Source organism: Hippopotamus amphibius, chromosome 7, assembly GCF_030028045.1.
Source record: "Hippopotamus amphibius kiboko isolate mHipAmp2 chromosome 7, mHipAmp2.hap2, whole genome shotgun sequence".
Classification (NCBI taxonomy): Eukaryota; Metazoa; Chordata; class Mammalia; order Artiodactyla; family Hippopotamidae; genus Hippopotamus; species Hippopotamus amphibius.
This window is the reverse complement of record NC_080192.1, coordinates 51,348,503-51,365,424: the sequence shown is the minus strand read 5'-3', so window position 1 is coordinate 51,365,424 and position 16,922 is coordinate 51,348,503. Positions and strand designations below refer to the sequence as shown.

General features: G+C 34.7%; 1 protein-coding gene across 1 annotated transcript in view; it reads left to right on the top strand.

The window, feature by feature from the left end:
* Positions 1–16,922, top strand: part of LEMD3 (LEM domain containing 3) — a 72,005-nt gene that overhangs the window by 28,324 nt on the left and 26,759 nt on the right. The window contains exons 2-4 of the mRNA XM_057742661.1: positions 1,787–1,824; positions 5,029–5,095; positions 7,365–7,432. Coding sequence (XP_057598644.1) covers positions 1,787–1,824; positions 5,029–5,095; positions 7,365–7,432 — 173 coding nt within the window. The remainder of the gene's footprint in view (positions 1–1,786; positions 1,825–5,028; positions 5,096–7,364; positions 7,433–16,922) is intronic.

The following is a 16,922-nucleotide window of genomic DNA, read 5'->3' as shown; positions in this document are numbered from 1 at the left end:
TCAGTGTTAACACACAGCGTAGAATAAGGAAGGGCAGATTTAGCCTAGACAGCTCAAATAGCACTTTTCAAGCACTGACTGTATGTTCAGTCCTATGCTTGGCTCCAGTCATACAAATGTGAATACGCATGATGCCTTGTCATGAGAAAACTAGTAGTAGAGCAGTCTAGTGGGAGAACATCCACAATCTACAGTAATACTTTCACAGAGATACTTGAAGAGCTAGCTTTCCGTTTAATAATTTAGACAAAAACAAATTTGTAAGTAGTCAAAAAATGGTCCTCTTATGGCCTTTCTTCATTGATACTAAAACCTGTTTTTTAGAATTGCATGTTTTAATATTTTTTAGAATTATTCTTATAGAGAGCAAATAAAATACTTGTTGTTTAGTATTGTTTGACCAATTTATTTTAAGTAGATTGACAAAACATTTTTTGGTAGTATATTGAACTAAATATGGCTTTATTTTAAATTGTTCAAATTTTATATTAATTAAAATTAGTGTTATTAAAAAGTAGCTTTTTAGTCTAAGCATGTTCTGATTCTCAACATTTTATTTAATCTTTAAGCTATATTCTTCTTCCTAGTCCCCTGTTGAGTACTTTTGACCTTCTGTTTTTCAAAAATGTTTCTCTTAGCATGAAAATTCTGTTGTTTTATAAAAAAAAGTCTGAAAATTCAGTATCAAATCTCTTTAGATGATAGCAGAATACATTTTTCCCTTGTTTTTTTATTGTACCTTTTAACTTAAACTGGTCTCACACATGAACTTTCTTAGAATCAGGCAGTTCCTGGTTCCTATGGGACTTCCTGTTTTCTGAAATAAAAATAGAAAAGCAACTCAGAAAGGAAACCTGGTCAGTGTGAACTACTTTGTAAGCTCAGTTAGTCTTAGTTGTTACCTGGCTTATAGAAATCAAGGTATCTGAAAGCTTTGAATATTTTTGCATGTGATTTAAAAATAGAGGATAAGGAGGAGATTCTAAATAATAACCAGAGAGATGCTACATATTCAGCCATAAACTTGTTTGTATCTTTTGAGGGAGGGTGGATGTAGGGAGGTTGGATGGAATGTGGTAAGTCCTTTTTTTTGGTAATATTTATTAGAAATAAGAAGTTATTTAATACTGAGACATAATTCTTAGCTACTTTGATGTATATATTTGTTTCTTGCCACTCTTCCAGATATTAGCAAGGACTAGGAAGTTTTGTTTTTTAATTATTGGAAGTAAGAATTCTAAGTGAATTATTCGGTTTTAAAGCATCTTGTAGATTTCCTCAAGTAGTAACTGCCTTTGGTCTATATTTTGGAGAGAAACCAAGTTAAGGTGAAGAAATGATAGTCATTAATAGTAATGATAATGGGTAACATATTAAAGTGTTTGACACTATGCTAAGCATTTTATATGGTTTATCTCACAACTATATAAGGTTGGTATCATCATTGCATCCTTCTGTTATAGAAGAGGAAAGTACAGCTTTGAGTGGCTAAGTAGATGGTAGTTCAAGGTCACATTGCTAGTAAGTGGTGGAGCTAGGACTTGAACCAAGTCACTCTAAGTATTATAGAGCAAACCACAAAATCATAGTGAGAATGGTAAATATAGTAAGTCTGAAAAATTAATTCCCCAACCTTTATTATCATCAGTTTGTTTGTATTTTGTTTGCATGTTTACATTTAGTTTTAGCATAGTACATGTTGGCATTTCCGAGGGCTTGTTTAGGGGAATTCTAATTCTCATTCTTAAATGATGCTAATAGTTCTCTCTTTTTCTTTCCTTGATAGTAAAAAACCCCTTTGATGAAACATTTGGAAAAATACAAGTAAGTAAAAAACCCTAATACTGATACTTTGTCTCATGTTTTATATGATAATGGTAGTATGATGACTGTCACCTAAAAAATAGTAATTTAAAGATTCTTTTAGGCTGTGGCAATAAATTTTCTTTTTTTTTTTTTTTGAGTATTCCTTGACTATGGTATAATTAAATCTGACACAGATTTCCTCCTAAGAGCTAAACAGTTTATCACTTTGAGGTAAAAGCCAACTGTCAAGTAAAATGGCAGTGACATGTCATCTGGGGATCTGGTCTTACTCTTAAAAGTACGCCTGCCTGTTTTCTTAGTTGTTGGGTACCGGAGCAGTTTTTGTCTTTTTTGTCCTCATTTTGTTCTTGTTGGATTTTTTGCTCATTGGCATGCCTTTTCAACCGTCAGGAAGGCAAAGGATTTAGTCTTATGCAACCTATTTATGATTCCTTTTCTTTTTAAAGGATTTATAATATTAATTTTAACCTAAATTTTACTCACATGAAAATATTTTTCACTTACCCTTCATCATTATAGGCACTTCAGAGATTATGATATTTGAGCTTATATTATAATACACAATTAGTTGTTAATTTTTTTTTAATTATAGGAATTGACAGTAATATAGACCTGTATGGAAAACATTATTTGTTATACTAAAGGATATGTAATAATGTGTAATCAGATCCATAGAATGTTGCTTTAGATTGTTAATAATGCTTATTTTCAGTAGTGTTCTATTGTGGTGATACTTGTTTTTTAAAAAAGCTTATTTTATCATATTAAATATAACATAAATATAACAGATAGTCAGTGGGAAGTTGTTGTATAGCAAAGGGAGCCCAACTCGAGGATGGAAGATGCCTTAGAGGACTGGGGCAGGGAGGGAGGGGGGGAGTCACGGAAGGGAGGGAATACGGGGATATGTGTATAAAAACAGATGATTGAACCTGGTGTACCCCCAAAAAAATAAAAAATAAAGAAAAAAATAAAAAAAAAAAGATAAAGCCACTCCATGGACAATTGCTATCATTGGGCTGCATGAGAAGCCTCTAGGTGTCAGTTTATCTGTAAGTTGAGTTTTACTCTCACCTACTGACGCCCAGATGGAAAAGAACATCCATAGATACAAGAGATACCCTTGGTCCTATATTTATATGTGCTTATGTAAGATTTTTATGTGCTTATGGAGAAGTGCTATATTTCACAAGATTCAAAGAACTCACAAAAATAAAAATGAAAATGGTCTCTTAAGTATAAAAAAAAAAAAAAGATGTTTATTCCCAGGCCTCTGATGTTCATTAAAGATGTAATCACAAAGGACAGTGTCAAATTTTTGGATTTAGTTTTGGTTTTGAAAGGGGTGTAGGAATAGGCATGATCAGGACATGCAAAACAAAAAGCAAATTGATCTCTTTTCCAGATAAGGAAGGAAACAAACTTCAAAATTCTCAGCTACTTTAGTCTCAAAGCTTAATCAAATTTACCTTGATTTTATATGTGGAGTCCACAATCTGCACTATCATTGGAACGCCTCATCTTATTATGTTGAACATACTTATTAAAAAAGATTTTGTGGTTTAATCTATCATAGATGCATAGCTTTCAGAATCCTGGATATCAGCCCCTGCAGTTACTTTTTGATGTCTGATTTTTGCAGTTTGGATTTTTAAGCTATGTGATAAGGACTGGCTTGATTCTGAATCAGATTGAGGTAGAGTTGAGGGGGTAAAAAGAAAAAGGGTTGAAAGGCAAGTAGTCAGCTGAAGGAATGTCACTTATCTTTATCAACCATCTCACATAAAACCAGGGACTCTGGTAGTAGGACTGTGGAGCATTTGATGAGTTTTCTTCTTCCTAGTGTCACTCATTAAAGCTGCATTGACAAAAAGCATGCCACCCATAGTGTGCAGACTTGTCTCTTCTGTCCTTGAACATATAGTGTGAAAAGAAATGGATGAGATTGCATGTCATTGGGCATATGAATTTTACTTTCCCAGCTTTTTATATCCTGTCTGAATTTGTTCCTGGTCATATTCATCCAGTAATCCTATTTTGTTAGAAACTTCAGGAGAAAGGAAATAAGAAAGATATAGCCCCCTCATAAATCATGAATTTATTTCAAATAGTGTGGTAAGCTATTCTTACCCCCTTTCCTAACCTGCCCTCCCCCATTGCTTATATCAGTTTCTCTTAATTGTGATTGCTCTTCAATTGAGGTCTCATTGTTTTAGACTACTTGGCAGAGTGCTTAGACATGCAGTAGTCTCCACTCTGGTTTCCTTTCATATGGTCAAAATAATATTCCTGATGCACGGTTCTGTTTTACTTTTCTTCTCATAAATATTCAGAGTGAAGTCAAACTCTTTGTCTTGGTATCTAGGGCTCTCTAGCCATTGATTCCAAACTACTTTTCTAGTAATTTGCTGTGTCAAAGTAGGCTCTGGTTATGTAAGAAATATAACCAAAGCTTTTATGCCTTCAGGCCCGTGCTGCTCCTTCTGCCTGGAATGCTGGTCAGTTCTGTTCTTTTTGTGAAGCCCAATTCAGATATTCCCTCTTCCATAAAATGGATCTTCCCTCCCCTCCATCTTCTGTGTTTACATTATACTTTGTTTGCAACTATAACATTTCGTATGCTTTCTGCCCTTGAGACTAGGGAACCATCTTGTTCCCTGGGTTTCTCACTTTGCTGAGAATAGTTCTTAAATCCTAGTACATGCTCATTAAATGTTTGTTTCACTTTAGTGGTTCATAAGTTTAAACAGGGCCATGTTGGGAGCCTAGGAGAGGTTGAGGGTTAATTTAATCAAAATGTCAGTCCTCATTACCTTATTATGTGGTTGAGTCAGGTTAAAACAAAACATGAAGAGAACAGTCTCATAAAAATATATGTAAGTGTGCATTGTATAGAGGGGAACTGGGAGTATTGCTTTGGTGGTTGGGGGAGTTTGTTGTGTATGAGACCTTTTGTAGCACTAACCTTAGTGCCAATTTCCCAGTCATCCTCAAGAAAGTAAAATATTGAGTGATAGTTTAAATTCTTAGATTAAGGTTTCTTTAAAGTATGGTAACTATTGGTTAAATATGAATTTGTCTTTCAGATTATGTAGCTCCTATGATTTTTAAATTCATTTACTGTTTTTCTTTTTGAATAAAAATTGGTGTATTTTTTCCCCTTGGAATCGGATATTTCATAATAATTTCTTTTAAATTTAGGAAAGTGAGAAAAATCTTATGATGAACTGTTTATACAAGCTTCATGATCGATTGGCACAGCTTGCAGGTAATTGCTTTAATATTCATAGTCTCTAAAATTGTTTTGAAAATTAATTTGCATGTGTAGCATGTAGTATCAATAGAAATGGTTTTTCCCAAGTTCAGTGCTGTTATGTTGTATTTGTGGGTGTTTTCTCTTTAGAAGTTTTTAGTCCTTACATGGAGTGTGTGTTTATTTGTATAGATATGTTTAATCAAGGCCTTTTTCCTGCCTGCCATATGTATATGATGAAATATATACTGTATAATAAAAGTCATCACATTTTTTTATTGCACTGATAGTAAAAATTTCTGAAAGCTTATATGTCAATTGAATTGGGTAAGCAACAGATTAACTAAAATCCTTGATTAAATATAAAAGTGCAGATTTTCCTTTGGTGATTGTATAGGTGTCATTTCCTTGGATAAAGTAAACATGTTACAGAATTTTTTTCTCCTGAAGCATTGCATTTTCCTCATATTCTGCTCTTAGTAAGTCTTTGAGCGTTCTCAGGTATGCAGCATATCTGCAGTTAGAATAATACAGGTGAATTGGCATTAAGTTTAGCATCTGTAAGCTGTAGTAGCACCTTATCTGTTTACCTTTTAACTTTTTTCAGTTATTTCACATATAATCTGAAAGAAGAGACTTTGGATTCTCTTTGTATAAACAGTTACAAGAAAAGAAAAATGTAGCGTTCCAAACTTTTGTGTGTAGCAGATCCTTTTGTAGAAACTAAATCATTGGTAGAAGCCTCCTAGGTGAATGTGGAACTTCTCTGATCAAATGGAGGCATTTAGAATCCTGACAGTTCCCCCATCCTCTCACCAGTCTCTTTTTTTTTTTTTGGGGGGGGGGGCCCTTAATTCTGTTCAGTTTATTCTTGGCTAATAATTGTGTGTATGTCACTAAAAGCCATCTTTCCATTGATCGACAGACTGTTATATACATACGCTGCAAACTAATGACATTTATTTGGTGTGCTCTAGCACCCAGAAATAAAGTATATAATCTACATGGATTTCCTCATGTTGCTACTACAAGCTTCTACAGCTGTCTCTATAGCAGTGTTTTATGAAGTGTGTTAGGTCAGCTTAATCTGGGGTGCTTTTAAAGATATGGATTCCTTCCTCTAGAGCAGGGGTCTGCAAACTTTTCTATATGAAGGGGCCATATAGTAGATTTTTTTAGGCTTTGCAAGCTAGACTGTCTCTGTCACAGCTACTCATTTCTGCTGTTAGAGCATGAAAGCAGCCATGGATGATACATGAATAAATGAGCGTGGCTGGGTTCCAGTAAAACTTTGCTTAGAGAAACTGGTGGTAGGTCAGATTCGGTATGTGGGTTTGCCAGCCTCTGCTGTAGATCTCTGGAATCGGAATCTCTGAGGATGGATTATAAAGTTTGAAGACTTACTTGTTCATCTTACAGGTATTTCTACCTATTTTACAACTATCACCATTAAAATCTGGCCTCTTGGACAAAACCGATAAATAGGAATGTGGTTGCTTTTATGATAGAGAAATTTGCCAAGGATTTTACTTTATTGTACTTTTATGTTAAATTTTTTTTCAAAGTACTTGAAAGAAACAAGTAGGAGAAACTTAAAATTGAAGTTCAATATAAGGATAATTGATCTCTAATAACCACAGATAGCCTGGGGAAAAAAAGGCTTTGGATTCTCTTATAAATAGTTACAAGAAAAGGAAAATGTAGTTTTCCAAACTTTTGTATGTAGTACACCTCTTTGTAGAAACCAGGTTATAGATAGAAGCTTCTATCTACTTTCCCTGTTGATCTGTGTTATAATGATTTTTTGAGTTATCCATACTCCTTGCTAAAGGTAGGTTTAAGTAGTACTTTGAAAATGCACATTTTAATTCAAATTTACTTGAACTCTTAGTAATAGATGTATGAGTTAGCACAATGAATTTCCCCCCCTTGAAAAATGACTAATACACCTATAGAGGGCTTTGTCTGTGCCAAGATCTATGGATAGACATCGGTGTGACATGGTTCCTACCCCTAGCAAACAATTTCTTTGGGAACATAAAAGGAAGGTGTGTTTCTGTCTAGACTGAAATATGTTTAAAGGTTGTGGTTGATGTAAAAATAATTGTTTATATTGCCTATTGGAATTTTTTTCTAGAAAATGTGAGTGTTTATCTTCTTTCTTTACTGATTATAATAATATCTATAATCGTGTAATTTGTAAAACTATTTTGGTTAATCATATTTGTTTTCTTCTGTTTAACATAGTACTGATTCAAAATTAATAATATGTTAATCTTTCCAGGAGATCATGAATGTGGCAGTTCTAGTCAGAGAACACTTTCTGTCCAAGAGGCAGCTGCATATTTGAAAGTAAGCAGTAAAATTAGAATTTTAATAGCTCTATTCTTAAAGTTTATGTAAATCATTACAACTTATATACCTACAGTACCATGCATTTGATTAATTGTACTGTTAAAAGCTTGGGCCTGCTGTTTGGTATAATGTGAGCAGATAGAGAAAGCAGAATTACTCAACGTTTTTTGTTTTAGTTTGTTTTACAACATTCTCTGTGAGAGAATGCACGTTAGTTTGGAAAGGGGGCAAACACCATTGGTGAGAGAGAAATTGAGATAGGTAAGTAGCGTGTAAGAAGGCAAGTAAGCATCCAACTCTTGTCATTTATTTCAGTTCTTTTGCCCTGGCATAATTTTATTTCAGGGTTCTAAGAGAACTGGCAGGTGCATTTTTCTATACCACTGTAAGTAATCTTTAGGAAATCCTAAATGAAAGGAAAGGTACTAGAAGGTAAAGATGGACAAGTATCACTCTGATTTACAAAAAGGGGAAAGTGGATTTTGAAAAGCATACGGGGGAGCTTAATGTTGGTCCAGTTCCATAAAGATAATTCCATAAAGATGTGAGTGCTTGCAAATGGAAATGGTGATCTCTAGAAATTGGCATCCATTCATTGTGAACAAATCATATCGTACAAACTTCATTTCCCGCTTTTAGGGTAACATGAGATCTACCCTAAAGTGTATAGTATTGTTAATGATATGCATCATTATGCAGCAGATCTCTCAGACTTTTTCATCTTGCATTACTGAATCTCTGTACCCATTACACAGCAACTTCCTTTTTGTTCCTCCTCCTAGCCCCTGGCCACCACCATGCCACTTTATGCTTCTATGAGTTTGACTACAGTAGATACCTCTTATAAAAGTGGAATCATGCAATATTTGTCCTTCTGTGACTGGTTAATGTCTCTTAGCTCAATGCCGTCAAGGTTCATCCATGTTGAATATATGACAGGAGTTCCTTCCTTTTTTAAGGCTACATAATATTCCATATTTTATTTATATATACCCCACAGTTTATTTATCCATTGATATGTTGGTGGACATTTAGGTGTTTCCACTTCTTGGCTACTGTGAATAATATTGCAGTGAATATAGGAATGCAAATATCTCTTAGATCCTGTTTTCAATTCTTTTGATAAATACCTAGAAGTGAGATTGCTGGAACATATAATAGTTCTATTTTTAATTTTTTGATGAACTTCCATACTGGTTTCTATAGTGGCCACACCATTTTATGTTCCCACCACCATTTACAAGGGTTCCCTTTTCTCCATATCCTTGAAAACTCTTATTTTCTTTTGGTTTGGTTTTGCTTTGTTTTAATAATGGCCATCCTAACAGGTGTAAGGTAATATCTCACAGTGGTTTTGATTTGCATTTCTCTGATGAATTGTGATGTCAAGCATCTTTTCATATACCTATTGGACATTTGTATGTCTTCTTTGGAGAGATGTTTATTCAGGTCCTTTACCCATTTTTAAATCAAGTTATTTGATTTTGTTGTTGTTATTGAGTTATATGAGTTCATTTTAACCCTTATCAGATACATGGTTTGCAAATATTTTCTCCCATTCCACAGATTGCCGTTTTACTCTGTTGATTGTTTCCTTTGCTATGCAGAAGCTTTCTAGTTTGATGTAGTCCCACTTGTCTCTTTTTGCTTATGTTACCTGTGCTTTTGGTGTCATGTCCAGAAAATCATTGCCAAATCATATTTAAAAAATCATTGCCAAGACCAATGTCATGAAGCTTTTTCCCTGTATTTTCTTATAAGAGTTTTATGCTTTCATGTCTTAAGTCTTTAATCCATTTTGAGTTGATTTTTGTATAGTGTAAAATAAGGCTTCAGTTTCATTCATTTCATGTGGAAATCCAGTTTTCTGACCACCACTTGTTGAAGAAACTGTCCTTTTCCCATTGTGAATTCTTAGCACACTTGTTGAAGATTAGTTGACTGTATATGTGAGTTTCTCTATTTTCTTCCATTGGCCCATGTGTCTGTCTTTACGTTGGTACCATGCTGTTTTGATTACTGTACCCTTGTGACCTTGTGATATGTTTTGAAGTCAGTAAGTATAGGGCCTTTAACTTTATTCTTCTTGCTTAAAGTTGTTTTGGCTATTCAGGATCTTTTGTGGTTCCATATGAATTTTAAGATTGATTTTTCTATTTCTGAAAAAAAATGCCACTGGGATTTTGATGGGAATTGCATTGAATCTGTAGATTGCTTTGGGTAGTATGGACATTTTAACAATATTAAGTCTTCCAATCATGAATACAGGATGCCTTTTCATTTATTTGTGTCCTGAATTTCTTTTAGCAGTGCTTTGTAGTTTTCAGTGTACAAGTCTGTCACATTCTTGGTAATGTTTATTCCTAAGTATTTTATTCTTTTTGATGTTATTGTAAATGAGATTTTCTTAATTTTCTTTTCTGATGTTCATTTTTGTGTGTAGAAATGCAACTTCTTTTTTTATGTTGTTTTTTTTATACTGCAATTGCTGAATTTGCTCAAGCTGTAATGTTTTTTTGGTTTTGTTTTGTTATTTTTGTGTGTGTGTGGAGTCTGTAAGGTCTTCTATGTATAAGATCATGTTTCTGCAGACAAAGATAATTTTACTTCCTCCTTTCCAATTAGTATGCCTTTTATTTTCTTTTCTCACCTAATTGCTCTAGCTAGGACTTTTAGTACTATATTGAATAGAAATGATAACAGTGGACATCTTTGCCTTATTCTTGGTCTCTGGGGAAAAACTTGCAGCTTTTCATGGTTAAGTATATACTAGACATTGGCTTTTCATATAGGGCCTTTATTATTTTGAGGTAATTTGCTTCTATTCCTGATGTGTCGAGTGTTTTCAGTCATTTAAGGTGTCAAATTTTGTCAAATGCTTTTTCTGTATTTATTGAAGTGATCATGTGATTTTTTTCATTTTTCATTCTGTTAATGCAATGTATCACATTGATTGGCTTTTGTATGTTGGACCATCTCCTTGCATTCTTGCAATAAATCACACTTGGTCATGGTGTCTTATCCTTTTAATGTGTTGCTGAATTCAGTTTGCTAATATTTTGTTGAGGATTTGCATCTATATTCATCAGGGATATTGGTCTGTATTTCCTTTCTTGTAGTGTCTTTGGTGTCAGAGTAATGCTGGCTTCATAAAATGAGTGTGGAAATGTTCCCTCCTCTTAAATTTTTGGGAAGAGTTTGAGAAGGATAAGTGTTAATACTTTTTAAAATTTTTAGTAGAATCCTCCAGTGAAACCATAGAATCCTAGACTTTTCTTTGTCAGGAGGTTTTTGATTACTGATTCAATTTCTGTACTAGTTATAGGTCTGTTCAGATTTTCTATTTCTTCGTTATTTAATCTTGATAGATTATATGTTTCTAGGAATTTATCCATTTTTTTCTAGATTACTCAATTTGTTGACGAATAATTGTCCATGGTAGTCTCTTACGATCCTTTGTATTTCTCTGGCATCAATCTTAATACCTCCTCTTTCATTTCTGATTTTGTTTGTCTTCTCTCTCTCTTTATTAACTGAGGGTTTGTCAGTTTTGCTGATCTTTTCAAAAAACCACCTCTTTGTTTCATTGATTTTTTTTTTCTATTTTCTGTTTTATTTCTGCTCTAGTCATTATTTCCTTCTGCTAACTTTGGGCTTAATTTATTCTTTTTCTAGTTCTTTGAGGTGTTAAGATGGGTGGTTTATTTGAGATCTTTCTTCTTTTTTAATGTAGGCATTTGCCACTATGAAATTCCCTGTTAGAACTGCTCTTGCTATATCCCAAAAGAAGCTGTTGGACTTCTTGCACCTGAATGTCCATTTCTTTCCCCAGATTTGGGAGTTTGGGGTCATTATTTCCTCAAATAAACTTTCTGCTCCTTTCTCTCTTCTCCTTCTGGGACTTCCATAATACATGTATTGGTCCAGTTGATGATGTCCCATAAGTCCCTTAAGCTTTCTTCACTCTTCTTCATTCTCTTTTCTTTTTATTCCTCTGGATAATTTCAAATGCCTTGTCTTTGAGTTCCTTGATTCTTTGTTCTGCATGATTTAAGACTGCTGTTGAACCCATCTTGTGATGTTTTCAATTCAGTTATTGTATTCTTCAGGTTCAGAATTCCTGTCTGGTTCTTTTTTGTGTTTTCTCTTTATTGATATTTTATTTATGTGTTGTTTTCCTGAGTTTGTTGAGCATCTTGGTTTAAAATTTTTATCAGGTAGTTCATATAGCTCAGTTTCTTTAGGGTCAGTTTCTGGAGATTTATTTTGTTCTTTTAGTTGGGCCACGTTTCCTTGTTTCCTTTGTGTGCCTTGCTACCTTGGGTTGGGATCTGCCATTTGAAAACACAGCCACATCTCCCAGTCTTTACAGACTGACTTCATGTAGGGGAAGACCTTTATCATTGAGCTCAGTTGGAGATTCTGGGGTCCCCTAAAATCTTTTTTGTGGCTGCATCTTTTGTGGACTTGTGGGTGTATATTCCCCACTAGAGAGGTGCTGCAGAGTTCTTTTTATAGGCGCTTGTAATCTCTTGCTCCCTCTGGTGTTTGTTTGCTATACTGCAGGTCCTTTGGAGCAGCGGCAAGCTGTCCAGCTCTTTTTTATTTTCAGCAACCCCCAGGCATCTAGACTATGTCAGATCTCAGTGGTCTGAAACAGGTGATACAGAAACCAGTCACTTGGGCAGCTCCCTGAGAAACTGAAACATTGGACACATGTGCCAACTCTTTCCCTCCTCAGAGAGAAACCAGGAGTTGGGAGTTTTCTGCCAGTTACTCTTCACTGAGCTGCCGGCAGGGGCAGTGTTAAGTGAGTGTGTGCTAGTTCATTGCCTTTGTTCTTGGCAGCCCCCAGCCTGGTGCCCTTACCTATTAGTGCCTAGATTCAAGCAAGCAAGACAGAAACCAGTCCCTCTGGCGGCCCCTGAAAAGTCCTAACATTAGGCATATGTTCCAGTCTTCTCTTCCCAACTTCAAAGAGAAGCCAGGAGTTGGGAATTTTCTCCCAGTCACATTATGGTATGCTAGGGTAAGAGGCTTTGGTGAGTGAGTGTTAAGAATTTTCCTACTTTCATACAGCTAGTTTTGCACTTGCTTGGGATGCAGGAACCTCTTAATTGGTTTCTGGATTTCTTACAAAGGGAATTGGTCTGTGTATTGTTGAATTTGTGTCTCCATGGGGGATAGAGGGCCTGGGGCTTTCTATTCTGTCATCTTGCTGATGTCATCCTCTCCCCCCCATTTTTTTCTTTTTTCTTTTTTTTTAAAATTTAGAATGTAGTCTTTCAGTGAGGTTTTGGTGACAATCTGCCATGATACACTTGTCAAAAAAGAGGAACATGGACTCAGTTTTTAACTTAATTCATAACTTATATGTAGATACCTAAAAGGTGTTAAGACAGTATAATATGATGGAGATTAGATGTTGATTCAAATTCTAGCACTGGTACATAGAAGCCGTGTGTCTTAGTAAAGTCCCTTCACATTTCTGTACCTGTATCTTAGTGTGAAAGTGGGACTGTTGTTAATAATGCCTGTCAGAGTTTTGGGGAGACTTCAGTGAGAATATAAAGTACCTAGCTTAGTGCCTGGTGATTATAATAACTTCCAATAAATTTTATTTCTTTTTTGGTGTGTTTCCTAACTAATTAAACCAGTGGCACTCTGGAGAGAGTTTTCTAATAACATGCTTCAGGATTTGTTCTCTTCTTCATTTTCAGTTTGATGTAGATGAGAACATTGATGACAGGCAAATTCGTGGATAGCGTCATAGTTAATAGATTGGATACCTAAAGGATTAGGATCCAGAAAGGTCTAAATAAAGAGGGCTTATGATTATGGGGCTCTGTCTTAAGGAATGAAAAAATTGCTAGATGGATTATGGGGGTGGGGGCAGAGAAGGGATTGGATTGAGTAGGCTAAAGGGAACGTAGAATCAAATATTCCAGGAAAAGGGCATAGCACATAGGAGTCCAAAGCCAGCAAGCGAGTCCTTGTGGTTTGCAAGTGTTTTTGCTTTTAGCAGTGGGAAAAACTGACCCCGATCAGTGATTCTTTCCTGCTTTCTCTGCTTTTTTTCCTTTTTGAATCTCTCACAGAGGTAATGGCACAGATACAAGATATCTGTTATCGTTGGTCATAAATTTCTGGAGCAGGATTAATTTACATTTCAGAAAAACCCTGAGATACTTAAAATCTACTGAATTCTGTTTGAAGGAAGGACTAAAGGGTTGGATGGGATAGGGCTTGGGAACAGGATAGGGCTTGTTCAGTAGTTAAGCTGGAGCTGAGGAAGAGTCAGGGATTGGTGTGGAAGGATGATTAGCTCTCTTTCCCCTCCCCAGCCATTTGATTGGATAGGGTAAAAAGAAGGGACACAGAACCAGGGTTGGGACAAGTTGGAGTCTAAGCCAGGCAGCAGTGAGGTACAAGAGATTAGTTCTATTAAAGACTGGCAGCAAAGGGGTTAATGGAAATACCCATGCATAAGTTGAGTTGGGAACTGCCTGTATTGAGTTTTTTTTTAAAAAATGATGTTAATGAATTTTGGTCTTAAAGATTTTCATATCTTTTCTCTGGAGCTATTTTATGTTTCAGATTGGGTTTTGCCTTTTTTTTTTTTAATTCAGTAGAATTTCTAGTGTATATTTTTACAAAAGATATTGGATTAATTTCTTATTAGCTACGTGAAGTTATTTTATGTAGATAATATCCTTTTTATACATTTAGGAAGGATATGTGTGTGTGTGTGTGTGTGTTAGCCTTTTCTTTTCTTTTTGGAGTCCCATTTTCAGGTTTTCAAATGCTGTGAAATCTGGTATGGCTTGTTAGCACCAAAGATGCAGTTTGGACTGCTACTAAAAGAAAAATAGCATTAGACAGGAATTTTTCCAAAAAAATAAAGTTTTAAGGTCTAGATAAAAGCTTTTAGGAGCTGACTTTGTTTGCTTGTTTTTGTTTTCTTTTGTTTTGTTTTCATCTTTATTGGAGTATAATTGCTTTACAATATTGTGTTAGTTTCTGATGTACAACAGAGTGAATCAGCTGTATGTGTGTATATATCCGCATATCCTCTCCCTCTTGAGCCTCCCTCCCACCATCCCTATCCCACCCCTCTAGGTCGTCACAAAGCATCGAGCTGATCTCCATGTGCTCTGCAGCAGCTTCCCACTAGCCATCTATTTTACATTTGGTAGTGTATATATGTCAATGCTACTTTCTCATTTTGTCCCAGCTTCTCCTCCTACTGCATCCTCAAGTCCGTTCTCTATGTCTGCATCTCTATTCCTGCCCTGCCACTAGGTTCATCAGTACCATTTTTCTAGATTCCGTATGTATGCGTTAGCATATGGTATTTATTTTCCTCTTTCTGGCTTACTTCACTCTGTATGACAGACTCTAGGTCCATCTGTTAGGTGCTGTTTTTAATAATGCTTATTTTTTCAGTATAACATTAACCCATGCTTATGATTTAACTCGTATAGAAAATAAAAGGAAAATTGCATTTCACATTCACCACCTAAGGTTAGCCACTCATTTTGGTCCATGTTTCTCTAGTCATATATTATTTTCCATAAAATTAGTATCACTATAAATATTATAAATATGTCATGTTATAAATATTTAGGTACTTTTCCCTTAAAATTGTTATTTTCCCATGTCATTGTTTAGGTCTTTCAAAATGGTTTATTTTTATTACTGGATAATATTTCTTTACATGATTGTGTTGTACTGGTTTGTGGTTTTTCAATATTACAAAATCATCTTAATTTTTACATTATAGTACTTGATTTTGTGATCATTTCCTTAGGAAATAGTCCTAGAAAGGAAATCACGTTTTCAGAGTTTTGTTAATGCTTTTGATATATGTTGCTAAATTACTTTCTAATTTGTAATGACAATTTTAGCAGAACCTATCCAAAATTAATGTTTTATTTTATCCAAGTTCTAGCATACATGTGGAAATACCCCACTACAAAGCTGGTATCAAACAGTGATGACCATTGTATACTGTAGGCTTTCTGCTTATGGAGAGAGATCTACTGTACCTTTTATGTATTTGTACTGTGGTTTCACCTGCAATACAGTTAAGTGTTTGCATTCAGGAGTAAATGAACCAGAGAATGTGTAGCAATCCTATACTGTAAGCTAATTTTTTCCCAACTACTAGTGCATTTTAAGCATAGTATTAGTAAATATTTGATGGAGTAAAATGAGTGAATAAGCCTCAGTAAAAATGTTTAAACATTTTCTTCAATTTGATTCTTTACATTCCATTTTTATTCTATTGCTCTCACTTTCTCGTTCAAAGGAAATTTAAATAAATGTGACAATTAATTTAAATAACTTAAACACCTTTTCTTACTCCTCCAGTGTTTTTCTTGAGCTTTTTATTCATCATTTTTGAGATTGAAAGCTTGTTTTGATTTGTGGAAAGTTAAGAGGTCCCTCTGGTGGAACATTTAGGAAATACATGGCACTATATTTTCATGAAAAGACATAAATTGCTTTCTAAGTTAAATGGTGGAAGCTTTGTATGATAACGATAATAGAATGCTGTAGTGAATGGTGGTTCATTTCCTAGGTCACTTTCAAGACCTGTTTAATTTTTAACACAATACGTTTAGGATTTGTGAGGAATATAATAGGAAAGAAGATAGTTACAAATGTGCCAGATTATGGGCTGAACAGATTTTTATGGACTAGCTTGGGATGCTAATCACTGTTAATAAAATTGTGTCTTTGTGGAAAAAGAAGTATTCTACGAAATGGAATGAGGGACACATTTAATAATAATTATAATATTTCAAGTATAATTTATCTTAGTACTTTTGTATGTTACCTTTGATTTCACAGTAATCTGTCAAGGTAGGTGGTATCAGACCCACTTTATAAAGAAGCTAAAGCTCAGAGGGGTTTAATAACTAGGTCATCCAGCTAGTAAGTGATGGAACTGTGAATAAAATCAAAGTATTTGCTTTTTTTACTATATCATTCTGCCTTTTAGATGGAAGGCCTGGGTTCATAGCCTCTATCCTCATCTATTGAGTGGTCAAAGGACTGACCTTGAATGGGGTTTAGAATCTGAAAAATTGATCAGAGTATATGCTTCTGCATAAATGACTTATTTTCTCTTATTTCCATTTAAGGTTATACATATAGCTGTTCAGTAGTGGAGTCATGATCTGATTCCAGGCCTCTTTGATTCTAAGGACCATGTTCTTTCTGTTATTCCTGGAGGTGAAAGATCAAGTTTCCACTGAATCAGCAAGAATTAAATCATACTCACTACTGATTTCTGTGTGTCATATTTTACTTAATTTAAAGGTAGAACCTAATGTATAGTATATGTCATCTCACAATTAACCAGAATATTCACTAACTAGAAAGCCACGTAGCTATTATTACCATGTAAGTTATCCATTTGTGAACTATATTCAGTAGATTTTTAATCTTTGCTTGACTTTTCCCTGTACCAATATCTTTT